At 35.5% G+C, this 22,963-nt stretch overlaps 2 protein-coding genes and 1 non-coding gene across 3 annotated transcripts; 1 reads left to right on the forward strand and 2 right to left on the reverse strand.

Moving 5' to 3' along the window:
- The first annotated feature begins 364 nt into the window (after positions 1-364).
- Trnar-ucu (transfer RNA arginine (anticodon UCU)) lies at positions 365-438 on the forward strand. Its single transcript has one exon. It is a non-coding gene; the product is annotated as a tRNA-Arg (tRNA).
- A 15,772-nt stretch (positions 439-16,210) lies between these two features.
- LOC130626068 (uncharacterized) lies at positions 16,211-18,489 on the reverse strand. Its single transcript, XM_057441175.1, has 2 exons — positions 18,273-18,489; positions 16,211-16,970 (listed from the first exon to the last, which is right to left on the reverse strand). The coding sequence occupies exons 1-2, from the start codon at positions 18,381-18,383 to the stop codon at positions 16,680-16,682; spliced, it is 402 nt and encodes a 133-aa protein (XP_057297158.1). The 5' UTR covers positions 18,384-18,489; the 3' UTR covers positions 16,211-16,679.
- Positions 18,438-20,398, reverse strand: LOC130625218 (uncharacterized). Its single transcript, XM_057440278.1, has 4 exons — positions 20,361-20,398; positions 19,865-20,085; positions 18,651-19,090; positions 18,438-18,497 (listed from the first exon to the last, which is right to left on the reverse strand). Exons 1-4 carry the CDS (start codon positions 20,396-20,398, stop codon positions 18,438-18,440), a joined length of 759 nt encoding a protein of 252 aa, XP_057296261.1.
- Positions 20,399-22,963: the final 2,565 nt, after the last annotated feature.

The following is a 22,963-nucleotide window of genomic DNA, read 5'->3' on the forward strand; positions in this document are numbered from 1 at the left end:
TGCGTGTAATGAGAAACAAGTGCATTTTACGCAAAGCAAAAAACAATATCGCAGAAGAAGTTAAAATTTATTGGAATAGCCGTAGTATGATTAAGCACACCATATCCCACTCATTAAAGGTTTGCTTGAAGTTAGTACTCTTTACCATTTTATTTCGCTGCACCATGACACTTGACCAATGAAAGAGTAAAGTCAAATAGGTCATCAATTTAGATATTGCCGAAGTGCTTAGACATTTACTTTACATATTGTTTTTGCCTCCCTGCATACGACTCTTAACATATCACTTTTGTTACGGATGATTAAAAGATGCTTAAACATTTCCTTGAGTTACATTGCTCCAATGCCTAGTATATGTTCCTGTGCCGCTGTGGCGCAATGGACTAGCGCGTTGAACTTCTAAATCAAAGGTTGTGGGTTCGAATCCCATCAGCGGTGACTTATACCAGGTTCCTACCGTTCCTTTTGCACACTGAGACTGAACAAACGAAAAATTTTCAATGCGTGTAATCAGAACCAAATGCATTTCACGCAAAACAAAAAGCAATATCGCAGAAGAAATTGAAGTTTATTGGAATAGCCAAAGTCTGATTAGGCACATCATATTCCACTCATTAAAGATTTGCTTGAAGTAAGTACTCTTTACCATTTACTATTCCTGCACCATGACACTTGATCAACGAAAAAGCAAACACAAATATGTCATCAATTCAGATATGGACGAAGTATTTAGACATTTACTCTAAATATTACTTTTGGCTCCTGCATACGACTCTTAACATATCACTTATGTTATGGATGATTAGAAGATGCTTAAATATTTTCTTGCGTTACATTGCTCCGATGCCTAATATATATACCACTGCCGCTGTGGCGCAATGGACTAGCGCTTGGGACCTTTAATTCAGGAGGTTGTGGTTCGACTCCGACGAGCTGTGACTTATGCCAGGTTCTCAGCGTTGCTATTGCACACTGAAAACAAACAAACCAATTTCAGTGCGTGTAATCGGGACCAAATGCATTTTACGCAAAAAAAACAACAATATATGACAGAAGAAATTGAAATTAATTGGAATGGCCAAAGTCTGATTAGGCACATCATATTCCACTCATTAAAGGTTTGCTTGAAGTAAGTACTCTTTACCATTTAATTTCTCTGCATTATGACACTTGATCAATGAAAGAGCAAAGACAAATAGGTCATCAATTTAGAGGTTGACGAAGTATTTAGTCATTTACTTTACATATTATCTTTGGCTCCCTGCATACGACTCTTAACATATCACTTTTGTTACGTATGATTAATTGATGCATTATAATTACGTTGGGTTACATTGTTCCAATGCCTAATGAATATACCCCAACCGCTGTTGCACAATGGACCAGCGCGTAGGACTTCTAACTCAAAGGTTGTGTGTTCGACTTCCATCAGCTGTGACTTATGCCAGGTTCTCACTGTTGCTATTGGACAAAGATAATGAACAAACAAACCATTTTGAATGCGTGTAATCGGAACCAAATGCACTTTACGCAAAGTAAAAAACAACATCGCAGAAGAAATTGAAATTTATTGGAATAGCTGTAGTCTGATTACGCACATCATATTCCACTCATTAAAGGTTTGCTTGAAGTAAGTACTCTTTACCATTCACTAATCTGCACCATGACACTTGACCAATGAAAGAGTAAAGGCAAATAGGCCATCAATATAGATATTGCCGAAGTATTTAGACATTTACTCTACATGTTATTTTTTGCTCTTGCATACGACTCTTAACATATCACTTAAGTTATGGATGATTAAAAGATGCTTAAATAATGCCTTGGGCTACATTGCACCAATGCCTAGTATATGTTCCTGTGCCGCTGTGGCGCAATGGACTAGCGCGTTGGACTTCTAGTTCAAGGGTTGTGGGTTTGACTCCCACGAGCTGTGACTTATGACAGGTTCTTACTGTTGCTATTGGACACAGATACTGAGCAAGCAAACCAATTTCAATGCGTGTAATCGGAACCAACTGCATTTTACGCAAAGCAAAAAACAATATCGCAGAAGAAATTAAAATTGATTGGAATAGCTGTAGTCTGATTAGGCAATGTTCCACTCATTAAAGGTTTGCTTGAAGTAAGTACTCATCACCATTTACTTTCTCTTCACCATGACACTTGATCAATGAAAGAGCAAAGACAAATAGGTCATCAATTTAGATATTGACGGAGTATTTATTTATTTACTTTACATAATATTTTTGGCTCCCTGCATACGACACTTGAAATATCACTTTTGTTACGGATGATTAAAAGATGCTTAAATGCTCCCTTGGGTTACATTGCTCCAATGCTTAGTACATGTTCCTGTGCCGCTGTGGCGCAATGGACTAGCGCGTTGGACTTCTCGTTCAAAGGTTGTGGGTTCGACTCCCACGAGCTGTGACTTATGACAGGTTCTCACTGTTGCTATTGGACACAGATACTGAACAAGCAAACCATTTTGAATGCGTGTAATCGGAACCAAATGCATTTTACGCAAAGCAAAAACAATATCGCAGAAGAAATTGAAATTTATTGGAATAGCTGTAGTCTGATTAGGCACATCATATTCCACTCATTAAAGGTTTGCATGAAGTAAGTACTCTTTACCATTTAATTTCTCTGCATTATGACACTTGATCAATGAAAGAGAAAAGACAAATAGGTCATCAATATAGAGGTTGACGAAGTATTTAGTCATTTACTTTAGATATTATCTTTGGCTCCCTGCATACGATTCCTAACATATCACATTTGTTACGTATGATTAATTGATGCATTATATTTACCTTGGGTTACATTGTTCCAATGCCTAATGAATATTCCCCTGCCGCTGTTGCACAATGGACCAGCGCGTTGGACTTCTAATTCAAAGGTTGTGTTTTCGACTTCCATCAGCTGTGACTTATGCCAGGTTCTTACCGTTACTATTTCACACTGATACTGAACAAACAAACCATTTTCAATGCGTGTAATCGGAACCAAATGCATTTTACGTAAAGCAAAAAACAATATCTCAGAAGAAATTTAAATTGATTGGAATAGCTGTAGTCTGATTAGGCACATCATGTTCCACTCATTAAACGTTTGCTTGAAGTAAGTACTCTTTACCATTTACTTTCTTTGCACCATGACACTTGATCAACAATAGAGTAAGGGCAAATAGGTCATCAATTTAGAGGTTGACGAAGTTTTCAGACATTTTCTTTACATGTTACTTTTGGCTCCCTGCATACAACTCTTAACAAATTACTTATGTTACGGATGATTAATAGATGCATTAACATTTCTTGAGTTACATTGCTCCAATGTCTAACGTATATACCGGTGCCGCTGTGGAGCAACAGAATAGCGTGTTGGACTTCTAATTCAAAGGTTGTTGGTTCGACTCCCATAAGCGGTGACTTAAGCCAGGTTCTTACCGTTGCAATTGCACACTGATGCTGAACAAACCAACCATTTCCAATACGTGTAGTTAGAACCAAATGCATTTTATCCGAAGCAAAAAATAAGCTGCAGAAAAAATTGAATTTTAATAAAAAACACTAGTCCGATCAGGCATTCGTTTGCATTTACCTAAACGATTTAGTCGTAGAAAAGAGTTCTGTCAGTACAGTCATTTCGGCTTTTTGTGGAGTTCGATGGGGACACCTAAATACAGGTTTTGAATCGCCTACAGACAGCCCAATTGTAAAGTTAGCATTCGAAGGACCTAAACGGCTACTTTCAAAAAATAGCACAAATCGCAAAGAACCATTTGCTGCGGAAATGATTAAGACATTGGTGGTAAGTATGAAAAGTCTGAAAATATGATGCATCTAAGATTCATAATTTTATGTATTTTTTTGCTTCGCGGGCTTCTTTCGTATAAGTGAACTCCTGAGCATTAGACTGAAGCACTTAAAATTAGAAAAAGATTCTGCCCAAATTTTCATTGAAAAGTCAAAAACAGATCACTTGAGAGATGGCAACACTGTCTATATTGCAAAAACTGGCAGCCCTGCTTGTCCATTATATTGCCTACACAAGTACTTAAAAGTGTCAAAAATTTCAGATCCGAAGTCTCTTTTGATCTGCAGGTTAGCAAAGGCCAAACATGGTCATAATGCGATAGGAATAAAGCAATTTCATACAGTGCTGCTCGAAAAACATTCGTCAAACACCTAAGCGAATCATTTCATGATTGTGGCCAATATGGATTGCAGCTGCTAACAATAGAGTTACCGAGCGATTGATACTTGATCAACAATAGAGTAAGGGCAAATAGGTCATCAATTCAGATACTAACGAAGTTTTTAGACATTTACTTTACATATTATTTTTGCCTCTCGGCATACTAGTCTTAACACATGACTTATGTCACTGATGATAAAGAGTTCTATAAACAATTCCTTGGGTTACCGTGCTCCAATCTCTAGTATACGCACCCGTGTCGCTGTGGCGCAATGGATTACCGCCTTGGGCTTCTAATGCAAATGTTGTGTGTTCGACTCCCATCAGCTGTGACTTATCTCAGGTTCTAACCTTTGTTATTGAACATTGATGCTGAACAAACAAACCATTTTCCATGCGTGTAATTAGAACCAAATGCATTTTTTCCGAAGCACAAAATAATTTCGCAGAGAAATGAAAATTTAACAGAACAGCCGTAGTCCAATTAGGCATTTCATATGCCCACTTATCAAAATGTTGGTTTGAAGTAACTAAATTCTAGCAATTACTTTCTCTGCACCATGACACTTGATCAATGAAAGAGCAAAGACAAATAGGCCATCAATTTGGATATTGACGAAGTACGTAGACATTTACTCTACATAATTTTTTGGCTCCTGCATGCCAGTCTTAACATGTCACTTATGTTACGGATGATTAAAAGATGCTTTAACATTTACTTAGGTTACATTGCGCCAGTGCCTAATATATATACTGGTGCCGCTGTGTCGCAATGGACTAGCGCGTTGGACTTCTAACTTAAAGGTTGTTGGTTCGACTCCCATAAGCGGTGACTTAAGCCAGGTTCTTACCGTTGCAATTGCACACTGATGCTGAACAAACTAACCATTTCCAATACGTGTAGTCAGAACCAAATGCATTCTATCCGAAGCAAAAAATAAGCTGCAGAAAAAATTAAATTTTAATGAAAAACACTAGTCCGATCAGGCATTTTATATGCCCAATCATGAATATGTTGGTTTGAAGTAAATACATATCAGTAATTACTTTCTCTGCACCATGACATTGATCATGGAAAGAGCAAAGACAAATAGGTCATCAATTCAGATATTGACTAAGTATTTAGAATTTACTCTACATATCATTTTTGGCTCCCTGCATGAGATTTTTAACATATCACTTATGTTACAGATGATTAATAAATGCATAAACATTTCCTTGGGTTACACTGCACCAATGCAAATATATATACCCGTGTCGCTTTGGTGCAATGTATTAGCCCGTTGGATTGCTAATTCAAATGTTGTGTGTTCGACTCCCATGAACGGTAATTTATGCCTGGTTCTTACCGTTTCTATTGCACACAGATGCTGAACAAATGAACCATTTTTAATGCGTGTAATCAAAACCAAATTCATTTTATGCGAAGCAAAAAATTAAGCTGCAGAAGAATTTAAATTTTAATGGAAGAGCCGTATTCCGTTCAGGCATTTCATATGCCCAATCATCAAAAAGTTGGTTTGATGGAACTACGTTCTGATAAATACTTTCTCTGCACCATGACACTTGATCAACGAAAGAGCGAAGCCAAATAGGTCATCAATTCCGATATTGACGAAGTTTTCAGACATTTTCTTGACATGTTATTTTTGGCTCCCTGCAAGCAAGTCTTAACATATCACTTGTGTTACAGATGATTAAAAGATGCATGAACATTTCCTTGAGTTACATTGCTCCAATGCCTAATATATATACCCGTGTTGTTGTGGTGCACTGGACTTGCACGATGAATTTATAATTCAAATGTTGTGTGTTCGACTCCCGTCAGCGGTAATTTATGCCAGGTCTTTACCGTTTCCATTGCACACAGATGCTGAACAAGCGAACCATTTTCAATGCGTGTAATCAGAACCAAATGCACTTTATGCAAACCAAAAAATAACGTTGCAGAAGAAGTTACATTGTAATGGAATAGCTGTATTCCGATCAGGCATTTCCTTTGCCCAATCATCAAAATGTTGGTTTGAAGTAACTACATTCTAGTAATTACACTTTCTGCACCATGATACTTGATCATGGAAAGAGCAGAGACAAATAGGTCATCAATTCAGATAAGGACGAAATATTTTGACATTTTCTCTACATATCACTTTTGGCACCCTACATACGAGTCTTAACATATCACTTATGATTAAAAGATGCAGGAACATTTCCTTGGGTCACACTGCTCCAATGCCTAGTATATATTCCCGTGTCGCTGTGGGGCAATGGATTAGCGCGTTGAATTACTAATTCAAATGTTGTGCCTAATAGATATACCCGTGTCACTATAGCGCAATGGATTAGCGCGTTGGGGTTCTAATTCAAATGTTGTGTGTTCCACTCCCATCAGCGGTGACTTATGCCAGGCACTTACGGTTGCTAATCCACACCAGTGCTGAAGAAAAGAACCTTTTATAGTGCGTGTAATCACAACCAAATGTACTTTATGCGAAGCAAAAAATAATATTGCAGAAAAATGAAAATTTAATGTAATCCGATCCGTAGTCCGATTATGCATATCATATACCCACCCATTAAAATGTTTGCCTGAAGTAAATACTTTTTAACGTATACTTTCTCTGCACCATGACACTTGATCAACGAAAGAGCAAAGCATAGGTCATCAATTCTGATATTGACGAAGTATTTAGAATTTACTCTACATATTATTTTTGGCTCCCTGTATACCAGTCTTAACATGTCACTTATGATTTATAGATGTATAAACATTTCCTAGGGTTACACTGTTCCAGTGCCTAATATATATACCCATGTTGCTGTGGCGCAATGGACTAGCGCGTTGGACTCCCATTAGCGGTAATTTATGCCAGGTTGTTACTGTTTGTATTGCACACCGATGCTGAACAAACGAACCATTTTCAATGCCTGTAATTAGAACCAAATCCATTTGATACGAAGAAAAAAATAATATCACAAAACAAATTAAACTTAATGGAATAGCCGTAGTCCGATTAGGCATTTCCCAGCAGACACGCGATGTCGCAGCAATGTTGTATTCAAGTTGCTTTTACATCGCGACGTTGCGCAACTAAATTCGAACATTGTAGCAATGTTATGTCTGCAACGTTGTTTAGGTTATATCGTAACAACGTTGTAGGAATGTTGTAAGATTCTTTGAGAAATATCGTAAAACTGCGGTCGTTGCAACAATGTTCTAACATCATTGTATAAGTGATTATAAGTAGTTTTATTTACCAACAAATAAAATTAATTTACGCGAAAATTTTTACTAAGTAGTGAAAAAACGTCATTATGAATTAATAAACCTTTACTTTTGATCAGCGATCTAATAAAAAGAACCTACAAAATTGCCACCTGGGCAAAAATATGGCGCAGGGAACGGAAAAAAGGAAGAATGGGATCTAATGGCGCGAAAAAGTAATCGCGCCATTAGATCTCATTTTTCTCAAAAATTTAGTTTGATTTTGACATTGTTATGGGGAGAGTTGCTTGGATTTTTATTTCTTGTTAGCTTCTTATTTTTGATAGTTGATTTGAAATAAAAAGAGAAATATGGTTTTAAGTCTTTCTATCTGTCTGTCTGAAAATCTGTCTAAGTAGCTACTGTAGCTAACTATTTCACATTATCTGGAGCTAGCTAGCTTTAGCTACAACAAGATTAAGGTTATAGGTTAGGGTTAGTAGTGGCTGCTTGTTTATTTTTACTTACTAATTATTATTATCATTCGGTAAGAGTCCACAAAGTTTACCTAACTTATCAGATTTTAGTGGATGTGCTTCACTGTCCGTATTTCTGGGCAGAATAATTACTTGCTGGCAAGGATTGCCACTTTAATCGGAGAAACTTTGAGAGAAACTTTTACCTTTTCACAAAACTTTGTCTTTCTTGAACGTTTGTTCAGTAATAGAATTTTCAGATCATTGATTTGTGAAAGTGTATGCACTAAAATTATCAAAAACAATTGTAGTTTTAAAGGCGTTAGTGCCGAAATAAATTAGAAAGGCTGTATTATAATTTATATTATATACACCATATTTGTCTTGTTAGAACTTGTTTTCAGTTCACATTTTCCCAGTTTTCCTTCTTTTTATTAAGCGGAGCTATTTGAGGAGGAGATAAGTAGACACATTAGGCGAAATTGGAAAATTAATTTTCATAAATTGAAAATTTGTAAAGTAGTTATATATTAAATCATTTTTACGAGTTTTTGTTCATTCATATATATGTTTAATTCCTTCAGTATGTCAAGAGTACAAACGACAATGGAGAAAACGAGTGATGATTGAAAGAGAGATTCTTCTCTCTGAATCATCACCTGAAGAAGTTAGCAATGATGGCACACATAAGGTAGTGTTGAGTGAGCATGAAGCGTCAATCCTCGAACTAGATGGGCCATCATGTTAGCGTAAGTGTATAATTGATTGATTCTTATCATCGCGAGTACTTATTTCTTGTACCTATTGTATACTAGTTCTTTTAACTGGCTTTATTATATTTTAAGGAAATTCTGTTTAGAGGATTGCAAGCTACCCTGTTTGGTCGCAATTTACTTATTACGGTACTGATGAGAAGAAAGGATTTGAAAAAATGGAGCTGTACCAAGTCATCAAAAGTAGGTTGTAAAGTTTTTTAGGGAAAGGAATTGAAATAGGCATATATTGTGTACTTTGTTGCATGAAAATTTCACAGTCATTTTAAAACGCAGTTCACGTAAAAAAGTAAAAGTTAGAGCAAGGTCTCAGTTTCGAAAATGTGCTTCTATTAAAGGGATACAAGAAACAGGAAACAAGAAAAACCCTTGTGGTTTTAAGACTCGTTCCAAGTAGACAAATGATTAGCAGTTTTTTTCTCGAATTTCTTTGTTTAGTAGATCACAACAGGCAGAATCTATCAATTCTTGAATTATTACTGAGACAAGTGCGATAATTATTAAGTAGTCAACACACTTAAATTACCTAGAACGACCGGGTGATCTAGGGAAATCTCAACATTATAATCTATATTTAGAAGCTATTACAGCAAATCACAAGGATTGTACCGTTGGTAAAATCAAGAAACGCATTCAAAGTTTCCTCCGGTATGCTCCCGATCGAGAAGGCGGTGTTGGAAGGAGGAAGAAAAATATACTTGAAAAAAATGGAAGTATAGAAAAACTTGGCAATAAGAAAAGGGTACTGCTCGAGTCAAGCGATTCGGAAAAAGAATCATAGCTTTTTCCAAGAACTTGATTTTGAATTTGTGATAGTCCGGGTCCATTGTGGCATGCCTTAAAGGAATAATTTTTTGCGAAAACTAATTTAAACTAATTTTGAAAACTAATTTTGCGACGCAAGGAATGCCTATATTTTGCGAGAATAGGGTATGTCAATTTAAGGTAAACATGGAAACAAAAAAGGGTTGCTCGAGTCAGAGAAAGAATCTTAACTACCAGAGAGTCAATAGGTGACACAATTATGTTCCTGTTATAGTTTTATGTATAAAAAAAGAGGTTATAGTTTGATGTATATAATTGTATATTTATATGTAAGAAGGTTAATTGTATGTATGGATATGTATGTATTAATACAATTGTAAAACAAGTTGACATTTTCAAGATACGAATACTATGTATATAATATATTGTCAAACAAAACTTAAAAAGAGAACAAAAAATGTTACCCAAACTGGTTATGTTTAATAAATAACCCCGTCGTTTCAATTAAAAAACAACAAATAACGAGGTTGATAATTCCCAGTTAAAAAAATTGCGAAAAACATCTTCAAGGTTGTTGCTACAACGTTTTAGCAACATTTATATGTTACAATTTTGCTGCTTTGACGCTGTATAACTGTTGCCAGGTTGAGTTGTTACAACGTTGCTGCAATGTTTCGATTTCATGTTACGATGATTTCCATTCGTAACCTTCATGCAACGTTATTCTAACATCGGGAGTAACTGTTGCTGCAACATTGCAGCAACAAATTTTGTCTGCTGGGTTCATATGCCCACTCATTAAAAAGTTTGCTTGAAGTAAATACTTTTTAGCGTATACTTTCTCCCCATCACGACACTTGATCAACAAAAGAGCAAAACCAAATAGGTCATCAACTCTGATATTGACGAAGATATTCGGGATTTTCTCTACATATTATCTTTGGCTCCCTGCATGCGAATCTTAACATATCACTTATGATTAATAGATGCATAAACATTTCCTTGGGTTACACTGCTCCAATGCCTAATATATATACTCGTGTCGCTGTGGCGCAATGGATTAGCGCTTTGAATTTCTAATTCAAATGTTGTGTGTTCGACTCCCATCAGCCGTAATTTCTGCCAGGTTCTTACCGTTTCTATTGCACAGCGATGCTGAACAAACGAACCATTTTCAATGCCTGTAATTAGAACCAAATCCATTTGATACAAAGAAAAAAATAATATCACAGAACAAATTAAACTTAATGGAATAGCCTAAGTCCGATTAGGCATTTCATAAGCTCACTCATTATAATGTTGGTTTGAAGTAACAACATTCTAGTAATTACTTTCTCCGCACCATGAGACTTGGTCAACGAAAGAGCAAAGAAAAACAGGTAATCAATTTAGATATGGACGAAGTATTTAGAATTTACTCTACATGTTATTTTTGGCTCCCTGCATATGAGTCTTAGCATGCCACTTATGATTAAAAGATGCATAAACATTTCCTTGGGTTACATTTCTCCAATGCCTTATGTATATACCCGTGCTGCTGTGGTGCAATGGATTAGCGCGTTGGCTTTCTAATTCAAGTGTTGTGTGTACCACCCGTATCAGCGATGGTTTTATGCCAGGGTCTTTTTGATTCTATTGCACACCAAGGCTAAACAAGCGAACCCTTTTCAGGGTATGTAATAAGAATCAAATGTACTTTATAGGAAGCAAAATATAATATCGCAGAAAAACGAAAATTTAATGGAATAGCCGTAGTGCGATTAGGCATTTCATATGCCCACTTCATAAAAGGCTTGCTTGAAGAAAATACTTTTTAGCGTACACCTTCTCTGCGCCACAACACTTGATCAACGAAAGAGCAAAGCCAAATAGGCCAAAGTTCTAATATCGACGAAGTTATTAGACATTTAATCTACATATTATTTTTGGCTGCCTGCATGCTAGTCTTAACATATCACTTACGTTACGGATGATTAAAATATGCATAAACTATTCCTAGGGCTACATTGCTCCAAAGCCTAATGTATCTACTCGCACAACCCTGGCGCAATGGACTAGCGTGTTTGACTTCTAATTCAAATGTTGTGGCTTTGACTCCCAATAGGGGTGACCAAAGCCAGGTTATGCATGTTCTTACTGTTTCTATAGCACACCAATATTGAGCAAACGAACCATTTTCCGTGCGTGTAATCAAAACAAATGTATTTTATGCGAAGCAAAGACAATATCTCAGAAGAAATTAAAATTTAATGGAATAGCCGTAGTCCGTTTGGGCATTTCATATCCCACTCATTAAAAGCTTTGCTTGAAGTCAACACTTTTTAGTGTTTACTTTCTATGCAACATGACACCTGATCAAAGAAAGAGCAAAGCCAAATAGGTCATCAATTCTGATATTGACGATGTATTTAGAATTTACTCTACATTTTATTTTTGGCTCCCTTATGTTACCGATGAATGATAGATGCATAAACATTTACTTGGGTTACATTGCTCTAATGCCTAATGTATATAACCGAGCCGCTGTGGCGCAATGGACTAGCCCGTTGGACTTCTAATTCAAAGGTTGTAAGTTCGACTCCCATCAGCGGTAATTCATGCCAGGCTTTAACCATTTCTGTTGCACACCGGTGCTGAGCAAACGAACCATTTTCAATGCGTGTAATCAGAACCAATTGCATTTTACATGAATGAAAAAATAATGTCGCAGAAGAAATTAAAGTTTAATTGAATACCCGTATTCGGATTAGGCATTTCATATCCGTCTCATTAAAAGGTTTCCTTGAAGTAAATACTTTTTATCATTTACTTTCTATGCAACATGACACCTGATCAACGAAAGAGCAAAGCCATCAGCGGTACTTATTGCCAGGTTCTTGCCGTTTCCATTGCACACAGATGCTGAACAAACGAACCATTTACAATGCGTGTAATCAGAACCAAATGCATTTTATGCGAGGCAAAAAATAATGTTGCAGAAGAAATTAAATCTTAATGGAATAACCGTATTCCGATCAGGCATTTCATATGCCCAATCAACAAAATGTTTGTTTGAAGTAACTACATTCTAGTAATTACTTTCTCTGCACCAAGACACCTGATCATGAAAAGAACAAAGACAAGTAGGTCATCAATTCAGATTTAGAATTTACTCTACATATTATTTTTGGCTCCCTGGATACGATTTTTAAAATATCACTTATGTTACGGATGATTAATAGACGCATAAACACTTCATTGGGTTAAAATTCTCCAATGCGTAATACATAACAGTTTCTGGGCTCCTAACATGATGATATAATATATAAAATGAAACAAACCGACCTGGCTACATGCAATATCTGTCCTGAAGAAATATCCGAAGGTTTCTCCTGATACCAGAGGTACATGATCCAAAATTTGCTAGAGTCATTGAATGCGCTGCTTATAGTAATTGAAGCCAAAAGATAGAGTTGATGATATTAGTAGGTTGCAGTGACAGGTGCTTCTTGAAAACGTGGAGCTAGCTTAAAATTATTTCAGTTTAGCAAGCTATTGCTGCTACTGGTGAGAAGCTAAATCAGAGTAACTCTCTCCTATTTATAGGGCCCTTGGATTGTTGATTGGCTTACTTATAACCTCCTAATATGGACAGACTATACCAAACCTTTAGTCCCCTACTGTAAAGTATCAACAACAAGAAAGTTGCTTCAAGGTATGACACATAGCTTTGATTTAGTTAATTGAGACAAAAATGCTTTGGGTGAGCAAAACAACCTTGTGTACCCTTAATGATTCATCTGCATAGCAACTATCAAGTATTGGGAACTGCAATTAACATGAGCTAAACTGTGTTTAGCTCCATTTTATAAAAAAATCTAGCATATTTTTTTACACTTTTTTGCATAGTTAATGTTATCAAGCAAATGTGCTAGCGAAACTTTTGGTTTGTTAAACTTACTGCAAATGTCATAATTTTTTTATTGCTATTGTTTCTCTTTATGTGTGTTTTACTAAGCATGAATAGCTAGCTGGCGTCTTCCCGTTTAACTATATTTAACTGGGTATCTGTCTTATCTAATGTTACCTTCAATCTCCATATCTAAACCTAGCTAGCTAACTGATGATTAATGTTGTTATTCCTCTTTTAGCTATTTATATCCACCTTAGTAGTCAAACTTAGGGATCTTATTTGAGCACGAATTATGATGTAACAAGCCACAAAATCTTTCAAAGACTTATTGAACTTTTAGGGTAGTGGGAGGAAAAATTTTACTTTAACAGGAAATTTTGTAAAACTAAAGTGTGTGCGTTAATTGGAGTAAGTTTTATTGCTTTGTTGTTGACATCCTGTTAAACTTCTGCGAGCTCGCATGTAATTTACAAGGTTATATATTTTTACAAGGGCAGTGGTTGATATTTTTACAAAGGTTGTTCACATTTTTTGGGAAATTTAACTGGGTTTTTTTACATTTGTGGTTAAAATTTATCAGCAGAGAATAGTATGGTTGCCGATTATATTGTTTGTGTTGCAAACTGCTGTTTTTTAAATGCTGTGTAAACTTTTGTGGAAAAAGACCACATGCAAAATACTGAAAGAACAAATTTTTGTACAATTAGACTGTGAGCTGTTGTGTAAGTTGGATTTTTTTTATATTTTGTTTTATAAACTTTTTTTAAGCTTTAAACTAACTGTGAGTAATGTAATTACGGGAATAAATATTCGGTGATGATAAAAAATTACTGAATGTTCAGACTGAAACTGTTTAACTGTCGTGAGGGAGGACCATATGCAAGTATATATACTAAAAATAATAATTTGATATTTTACACTTTCCAAGTTAAAATTAAAACGTAAATGACTGCTTTTTCTGAGTTGAATTTGATGGGTTTCATATCAATTTTGTGGAAGATTTTATGGGTGAAAACAATATAAAACATGCCAATTGAACTGATTTTTGTCCATATTTTGATTTGCTCCTCATAAACCTTTGTGTTCTACATTTGTTGTAAACTTTTGTGAGGAAGGACCATACATATATACAATGTTTTCAAAATAATGATTTTTGTTGATTTGAAATTTACTCCTTGCTCATTGCTTTTTCGACATTTCAGTTTAAAATGTTTGGTAAAGTCAGTACGGATCATTACACAACAAAACTGTTTTGTTAACCGGTTAATTTTTACATTTTGTGCATATTTTTGCGGGAGAGGATGGTATGCAACCGAATAAATGATTTTTCAAAGTTTTTTGGTGTTTTGTGTTTAAGTTTGGCTTTTTGATATTGTTCAGGTTGTATTGTTGTATAAGCATTTAGGGGAAAGACAATGTTTAAAATGCATAAAGAACTTATTTCATAGATCTGTGTTTACTGTTGCAAGCCTTTCTTTTCGACATTTCAGATTAAAATATTGAAGGTTTTCCACATAATCACATAATAAGATGTATACATATTTTAGATGTGTTTTTTCTGACATTATTATTATTGTTGTCTGGGTTGTGACTGTCAATGTTGTAACTTTCTACTAACTAGATTTTACACCTTGCACGCCGTTGTTTTTCATATTTTGTCTGAAGTTTTGTTGTGAGGATTTCATGCGATTTGACATTTGATATTTTGTGTTAGATTTTAAGAACTTTTTTGTTAAATTATGACTTATATACTTTCTTTTTATGCATTTTCAGATTATTTTTTAGTAAAAGGCATATTCAATATACTGAAATACTTGCTGATGACATCAAAATTCAAATGACAGAACTTTTCAATTGTTTTTCTGCCTAAGTGGATTTTTCCACGAGCCTAATCTACTAGTACAATAATAACAGTCTACGCCGTACAGTACCTCAAAATATCGCCAAACGTCAAGTGTCGACCAAGCTTGCTAGGTCGGTGCAATAACTAAGGGCGATACGTACAGTACAGCAAGGAATATTCTGTTCTTACTGTATTTTTTAAGAGCTAAGTTAGATAAAAATGAAGGAATAAAAAGTTTAGTTTAGTGTTCTTACAATTCACTACTTTCGTTAACACATGAGGTTAAATTTGAAACAGCTTTGTCTGAAAACAAAAAATTCTCATGTAAAAATCGAAAAGTCCCTATGAAATAAATCTAAACGCATGATTTTTTTTCATCAACCAGACAAAACACGGTTTACAACCTGTTATCATCATCTCATAGCAAAAAAGTTGGTCAATTTTTTTTATTTTTCAAAAAATATTGCCGGTGAAGGTTTAAAAATAAACGTTACTTCCTTCAGGTTGAGCGCTTAGTGAAGAGGAACAATGCCACACACTCCTATAGATGTGTAATACACCTATACGGGTGTGCAGGGTAAAAAAACTGCATTGCAACTTCGATTCAATAGAAACACAAAAAACAGCCAACCCATCGTTAACACTGGGCTGAACGCTTATTACAGGTATATGCACTATGTTGGAAATCTGTATAGGGGTGATACCTTTTTCCAAAAATGTTTTTATAACAGGAAACAGTCCGTCGTTTCCCTGTCCAGTTAAAATTTTATTTTGTGGAATACGTTTTCAGGATAATGATAAATAGCTACACCAGCTACCTAACTGCATTTTGAGTCAGAGGTAGCTAGGTGCTAGCTAGATACACTTCACCACAACACAAAAATAATTGATATTGGCTAAGATAAAATGCTTTTATACCAAACTGAATAGTAATAGCTAAGGCAAGTTGGCTTTATATGGCTCTTTCAAAACCTTCGTTCGTAGCCAAAATTCTAAAATTGGTGCGTTTAAGATTTGAAAGTGGCTAAAAAAGGTGACAATATATTTATTTGCGCACAAATAGAGAGAATACGGCTATTACAATAAAGACTTCGTTAACCCGTGGAAACTCCTTGGGGTCGCCCGTCTTTAAATTACACGCTATTTTGTGTTGCACATCGCACGAAACGGGGTCGTACATCAGTTATATATCGCATTTCGTGTTTCCGTAACACACAGACAAACAGACAGACGACGGCTATTATTATAAGGAGTAGTCGTTAGCCAGTGGAAAAATCTGCAGGTTCGCCCTCTCGTAAAATCGCATTTGCTATTCAATGTTTCTGTAGCACGACACTCTTATTACGTACATATAATACAGGTGTGAAAATAATAATAAATCGGTAAATTCAATATTAATTAAATCGAACAATTACAAACAACAAAAAATCGTTCTGTGACGATTAACTTCGCCAAATTAGTTCTTCGTCTAAAACTTAAACGGTTAATTTAACCCATACACTTCGCCAAATTCGTTCTTCGTCTAAAACTTGAACGGGTAATCTAACCCCAATTCTTTTGTTTTGTTGCCAAACTCAAGGTACATGAACATGAGCAGGCTGGGATTTTTCTTCCCTTTCACAGTTGTACCTGGCAGCCAATTCCTCACAACACCATTTACCTTCATCAAATTGACAGCTTTGGTGTTGCAGCAGAGTTTACATTTCTTGTAAGTTTGTTCCCAATTCGTCTTAGGGTTGCCTCTTATGTACAGTCTTCCCCACAGCTTAAACAAATGTGTTAGCTTGAAATCTGTCATTATATAGGTGAAGTCCTAAATAAAACTTCAAGTTATTAAATTCTACATCTCCAAGGATTACTTAGTGGAAAATTAAATGATGAGTTAAATAAAAGCACAGCGCATACTCTGCAAATTAGGGGAATGATTTATATTTTTGCGTTTTCTTCCTTTAAGCGTAAAAACTGCAGTAGTTTAATATATGTTTTAGATAAATCAGTAATAATGCCTAGGATATATGCAGTCACACTTTCTCTCTCGCCATATACTAGAATTGTAGTGTATGCCACTTATCTCGTTTACCTCAATAGCGAGCTTACAATCCATGTTTCGAACCTCATTGAGTTGTCCATAGATCCGAGTCATTGAGGAATATTGAAATTTAAGCATTGTTTCCTGAATGTGGCCTGCATGGTAGACAACTGACATATTCGTCTGTTTGCCTTTAAGCTTGTTGATGAGTAAACTTGCACTACACAGGAATGCTTATGGATGAAAAAAGCACCTACTTGTTCATCCCACCTACCTAGCCACGTTTTCATTAAATTAAAATTTAAACTTCTCTGTGATGAAAATCTACTTAAAAACTCGACTTATATGTTCTCTTACGCAAATCCCTAAAATTTCTAAAAAGGTCTGCAAGGAGTACAACGTGGTTTTCTTTACTATTTTTTATTTTTCGGTTGAAATATATTCCACACTTTGGTGAGTATACGGATACGTTTAATATTCTTTTTTTGAATTTTGTCAACATATGACCTTTTGTTGTCTGTACGACCGTACATCCATGGTACGACCAATGGTTAAGTTTAATTCAATTTAAATTGCCGGCAAAAACTGACCATACATCTTAAGATTTTTCATAGTGTAATTAAAAACAGCGTTAAATTATTTAATGATAACTCAGCACTTAGCATTGTAGACATCCAGTAATGCCTTGGATTCTTTCCTCCAAGGTAATGCCAAGTAGTGGCCTTTTAGCAGAGTGTTTGCTTTTAGTGCGGAAGGTCGTGGGTTTAATTTCCGGCATAATCCTGCCAGAGACTATAAAAGTGCAAATCGATCCTTTCTATTTAGCGTTCATCACGATAATGTGTATCTTAATGGTTGTCTAGCTGAGCGGTTGTCACTTGCACGCCTTGGGGTTTTAAATAAGCTGGAATCCTTCTCGCAGGATCTTTATGGATAAGAGTACTAATAAGAAATAAAGAAGCCATCCTGGATTCATATAAAAATAATAAAAGCGCAACGAACTAAGGCTTTCGATTTTGATTCAATTACAAAGTCTCATGGCTTTTATTTTGATGGTTTAAAAGGGAAAAGAAAAATTCTGCTTACCTGGTCAACGGTGCAGCTGTGATTAAGAATGGTGAAATTAAACCTTAACTGATCCAGGGAACCAAGAGCAGCGATTTTCACTTTGGTATTTTTCGCCAATGGCAAGTACATCTTTTCTCTCAGAAACTTGTTTACCTTTGGAGGCAAGTCGGTGTTGATTTTGATTTAAAATTGTGGTTCTCCTGTTTCTTTGCCATTTGGTTTTGAATGAAGGGAAATATCCATCTAAGTAAAAGATTTTTTAGCTAGTAGAGCAATAAAATGTAAAAAGAATTCATGGTTAAAATTATTTACATCATTAAATCTTATCAAATGTTTGGGACCATTTAGCAAATTTACATGGCAAAGATGGATAAGCTGGAGGTAATAAAAACTCACTTCGTTCGTGTAATCACCCAAAACTTTAAAAAAATCTTGCATGGAACCATTTTGGACTTTTTTATACAGGGGTGTCACCAATTCCACGATATCGTAAAGTTTGAAACAGTCGATGGAGAGCACTAAATTGAATTCGTTTTTTGACCAAAATTGGAGGTAACCTTTAAATATTGCATTTGAAAAACTCCCAATATCCAGTGAATCTATTTGGTAGAATGTCAAGGTCTTTCCATTATCATATGTCCTCTTAATCTTCCGAAGGGGTTGTGAATTTAAATAATATGCCTGTAAATCAATCATTGTGGCGATTTCTTGAAATACTTTGGCATCAGTTATGCTTTCTAGTGAAAAGCCATGTTTCTTTGTTGTACTGGACAGTAACCCCGAAACTTTTGTATTGGATATTGTTTGGTCTGTATAGGACTCCTTACCTGCAACATCTATGCAAGAAAATATATACTGTTAAACTCGTGTAATTTGAATCGTCAAGGGATCTCAAAATTTGTTCAGATTGAGTTTTTGAATTATAAGTAATATCAACTAAATTTGGAAAACAAAGGTTATGGGTGTTTTACACGGTGCAACAGGCTCTAAATAGAAGTGAGGTATTTTTGGAAGAATCATTCAACTTTTTATTGCATCAATGTTGTAAAAAACGTCAGTAATGGAGAATTGCTTTATTCTGTCGAACCTTCTTTGGTTAATTTTCATTTTGTTCGAGACGTTCCAAGGTAAAGTACCTAGCCCTGAATCAGTTTTGAACAAGGTAAAGCTACTTAGGACGTTTATTGCCTCAAACTTCATTTTGCGATGGTGTATAAGTCCTTTACTGCGTTGAACTTTGCTTTCAAAGTAATTTAGGTGTACTTTCTTTTTGCTGACATTCTGCTCCTGTGTGCTACGAACAACCAAGTTTTAAAAGCTTCCAAGTATTCGAGTACTAAAAAATCTCAGATTTTTCAAATTATGAGAGTTCGAAATAAAGGAGTTTTCTTGTACGGGTTTTCATACTTGTAAATTTTGAACGGACTCGAATCGAATCTTTTCGATTTTAACAACAAAATTAAATTTCCCTGCTCAAGAGAACCATGTTCAATAAAACATACGGATCTACGTGATATTAGTAGAAAAAACATTAAAAAACACAACCCAACGCAACCTGAAATTGTTTTTTTCTGCACTGTCTTGCAAGATAAGAAAGCCCCGTTACCTACCGCTAATTAGTAGTGTCAGCAATAATGTAAAAACAACAAAGATAGCCATATCTCTGATTGGAATATAAAACTTTCCAATATGTGCCTGAAAATCTTTACTGAAGCTCATAAGAGTAGAATCATAATGTAAATGTCGATTTGAACATATGACATAAAGTGTTTTTTTCACGCTTGATTGATCATGCGAAAGAGAGCATGCGACACAGTTTTCGTGCAACGTCCTTTACAACAAACGTTATTATTGTAAGCATAAGTAAAAGTCAGTCAGGGAAATAAACATATGATAAAAACATACATTGAAAATAGAAACATATGGATATAAAATTAACGATTTGGTTTCGTATAAAAGATGTTTTGCACCTCTTTGTCCGAAGAAAAATAAGTGTTTATTTTTTTTTTAGCTAAACATGTAAACGAAAGAACATATAGTTTAAAATTAACCATGCTGAACAAAATTATGGCAGCGATGCTGTTTGCAGAGAAATTACTAAGATACTGCTGCTCTAACAGGCGTTGCAGATATTGGACATTCATGTTTTATTATATATGACCCCCTCCTAATGTTTGTGCAACACGTTTAGCTGATTGCAAAAGACTGAAATAAACGATCTGATAAAACGGAAGGTCAAAACCTGGCGGATAACTTGTAGGGGAAACTTTGTGAAAGGTTTTTTGTCTACACATAATCCGTTTAAACGAGTAACATGCTTCAAAAGTCCTTCAAATCGTGGAAAGTCGCTAAGGTTGCTGCCTCCGCGACCCATATGAGTAAAACTTTGGCAAAACGAAGAGAAAATTAAGTGTAACATTAACATAGCTACGCGGAATTCGCACAGAAGATCAGTTTGAATACGATAAATATGATAATGGAAAGTTTTTAGAATAACTCCAGATGTTTCTGCGGAATTGCTTTTGTATGGAGTCATCCATACAAAAACAAGACACAGTGCTGCGCGCTGTGATTAGTCCTGGTATTAAGCTTGCTGCAACAATTTAGCAATGGGTGTTAGTTATTCGTAAGTGCAACATTATTTTTGTGTTCACAGAAGCACACTTGTTAAAATTAATCCAGAGGTTTTTAAACTTGTTTTTTTCTACACTTTTGCAATACGTATTGGAAGAATGGAAAGAAGAATCGTCGAATTTCTTAGTTTCCATCGAATTAACAGTTTTTACTTGTCATACGAATATATATTAAATATTCGTCGTCACATGTACTGTATACACCTTTGTTTTTTGCGAAGGGTTTTTAACTTAATAAAACGTAACATTAAAAGTAACAGATAACATGAATGTCATCGTTTCTTGGCTAAATCTGCTCAGAACTTTCAACAAATGATTTGTTACATCTAAAAAGATCTAAACCAGACGGTAATTCACTATTCAAATAGAAAAGATTCTTTGCAAACCTCGTTCCCTGGACTTATTAAACTTTTAAAATGTAATCCTTTCAAATTAACTGAAACGCTATCTAGCCCAAGTTTATACTTTTAGATTTATCTAAAAGCTATACGGGTAAAAAATGGGAGGCATCCAACCACCACTCCTGCCTGTCCGGTTTTAAGATCATCGGATTTGATCCCTTTTTACAACAAATATGCGACACAGAAAAGGGTTACTGTGGAAAATTTCTTGAACATGATAGTTTAGTAGGCGACGTTTGGGGAGATCCTTCTCCCATCATCGGGCAAAGTATAATAATGTTGAGCATGTATTTATATAATTGCAAAAGATCGAAATTCGTAAAAATTAACCAATCAGAAACGAGCTGAAAATTTCATTACGGTAATTAACATTTTCGGACCTAGATGTATGTAACTACTTCTTCTGTAGGGCTGGGAACCAAATCTCAGGAAATTGATACGAGATGCTGTTTATGTGTTTGTTACGTTCTGCACTGTTGTTGGTCTCTTTAATCTTCCTGGCCGTTGCTCTGGATTCTATGTCAATGATTTTCTTCTCATCCCAATTAAACTGATGACATCTGTTCCAGCTGTGGTCCGCAATTTCGATTTTTTCGCATCTCCGTTTCTCACTGCGCATATGTTCTTGCACTCGTTGCTTAAACTTTCTTTTTGTTTCGCCTATATACACTCCATCACAATCTTTACACGGAATTTCGTAAACAACATTGCTTTGTTCTTCCAGGTTTATTTTGTCTTTTGGTTTAGACAAAGTGCTTCTTAGGGTGCCTTTAGAGTTAAGAATGCATTTGATCTTGTATCTTGTGTTGCCTTAAAACTCGACGAAGGATCTCGCTGGTACCTGGTACGAAGGGTATGAAATGCTGATTCCATAAATTCCTCTGATATTTCCTTGTTATCTCCGTTGCATCTTCTCTTCATTTTGATTTATACTTGCGTGATGATTTTATGACTGTATCCATCTGCGATTAATGCATTTCTTACACTTCGAATTTCTTCTTTCCTCTCCTGTTTCTCACTGACTACGCTGTTGGCACGATTCAGTAATGAAGATATGACACTTTCTTTGCAAGATTTCTGATGCTTTGATTCGAAGTTAAGGTACTGGTCAGTGTGTGTTGGTTAACGATACACTGAAACTGAAATGGAACCATTCTTGCGTTTGACCAAAGTGTCCAGGAAAGCGATGCTTCCATCGTGTTCAAGCTCAACAGTGAATTTGATTTGTCGATGCAGGCCGTTGATATGCTCATGGAACTCTTTAAGATGAGATCATTTGATTATGGCGAATACGTCGGCAGGGCCTCCCATGGCAACTCCGTCAGTTTGAGTTTAGAAGTTCTTATTAAACAGATACCATGTTTTGGTTAGAACAAGTTCGACCGCAGAAAATCCGGTACTGGAATCTTCGTCTTTTCTCCGAATGCAGCATCGTTTTCGATAAGGTCTTTAATGAGTTTAAGGTGTCTTTTATGGAAACATTTGTGTAGAGTGATGTGACATCAAATGATACCATGCATTCGTCGTCTGCTATCTTTATTTCTCTGATGTATTCCGAAAATTCTTTTTGAGTTTTTGCTGTGGTCACTTGCTGTAAATTTGCTGGGGATAAAAGCAACAAATTTTGATAGGTTGTATAACGGTGTTCCAGTGCAGGAGACTATTGGTCGAATTG

The sequence above is a fragment of the Hydractinia symbiolongicarpus genome, chromosome 14, assembly GCF_029227915.1.
Source record: "Hydractinia symbiolongicarpus strain clone_291-10 chromosome 14, HSymV2.1, whole genome shotgun sequence".
Taxonomy (NCBI): Eukaryota; Metazoa; Cnidaria; class Hydrozoa; order Anthoathecata; family Hydractiniidae; genus Hydractinia; species Hydractinia symbiolongicarpus.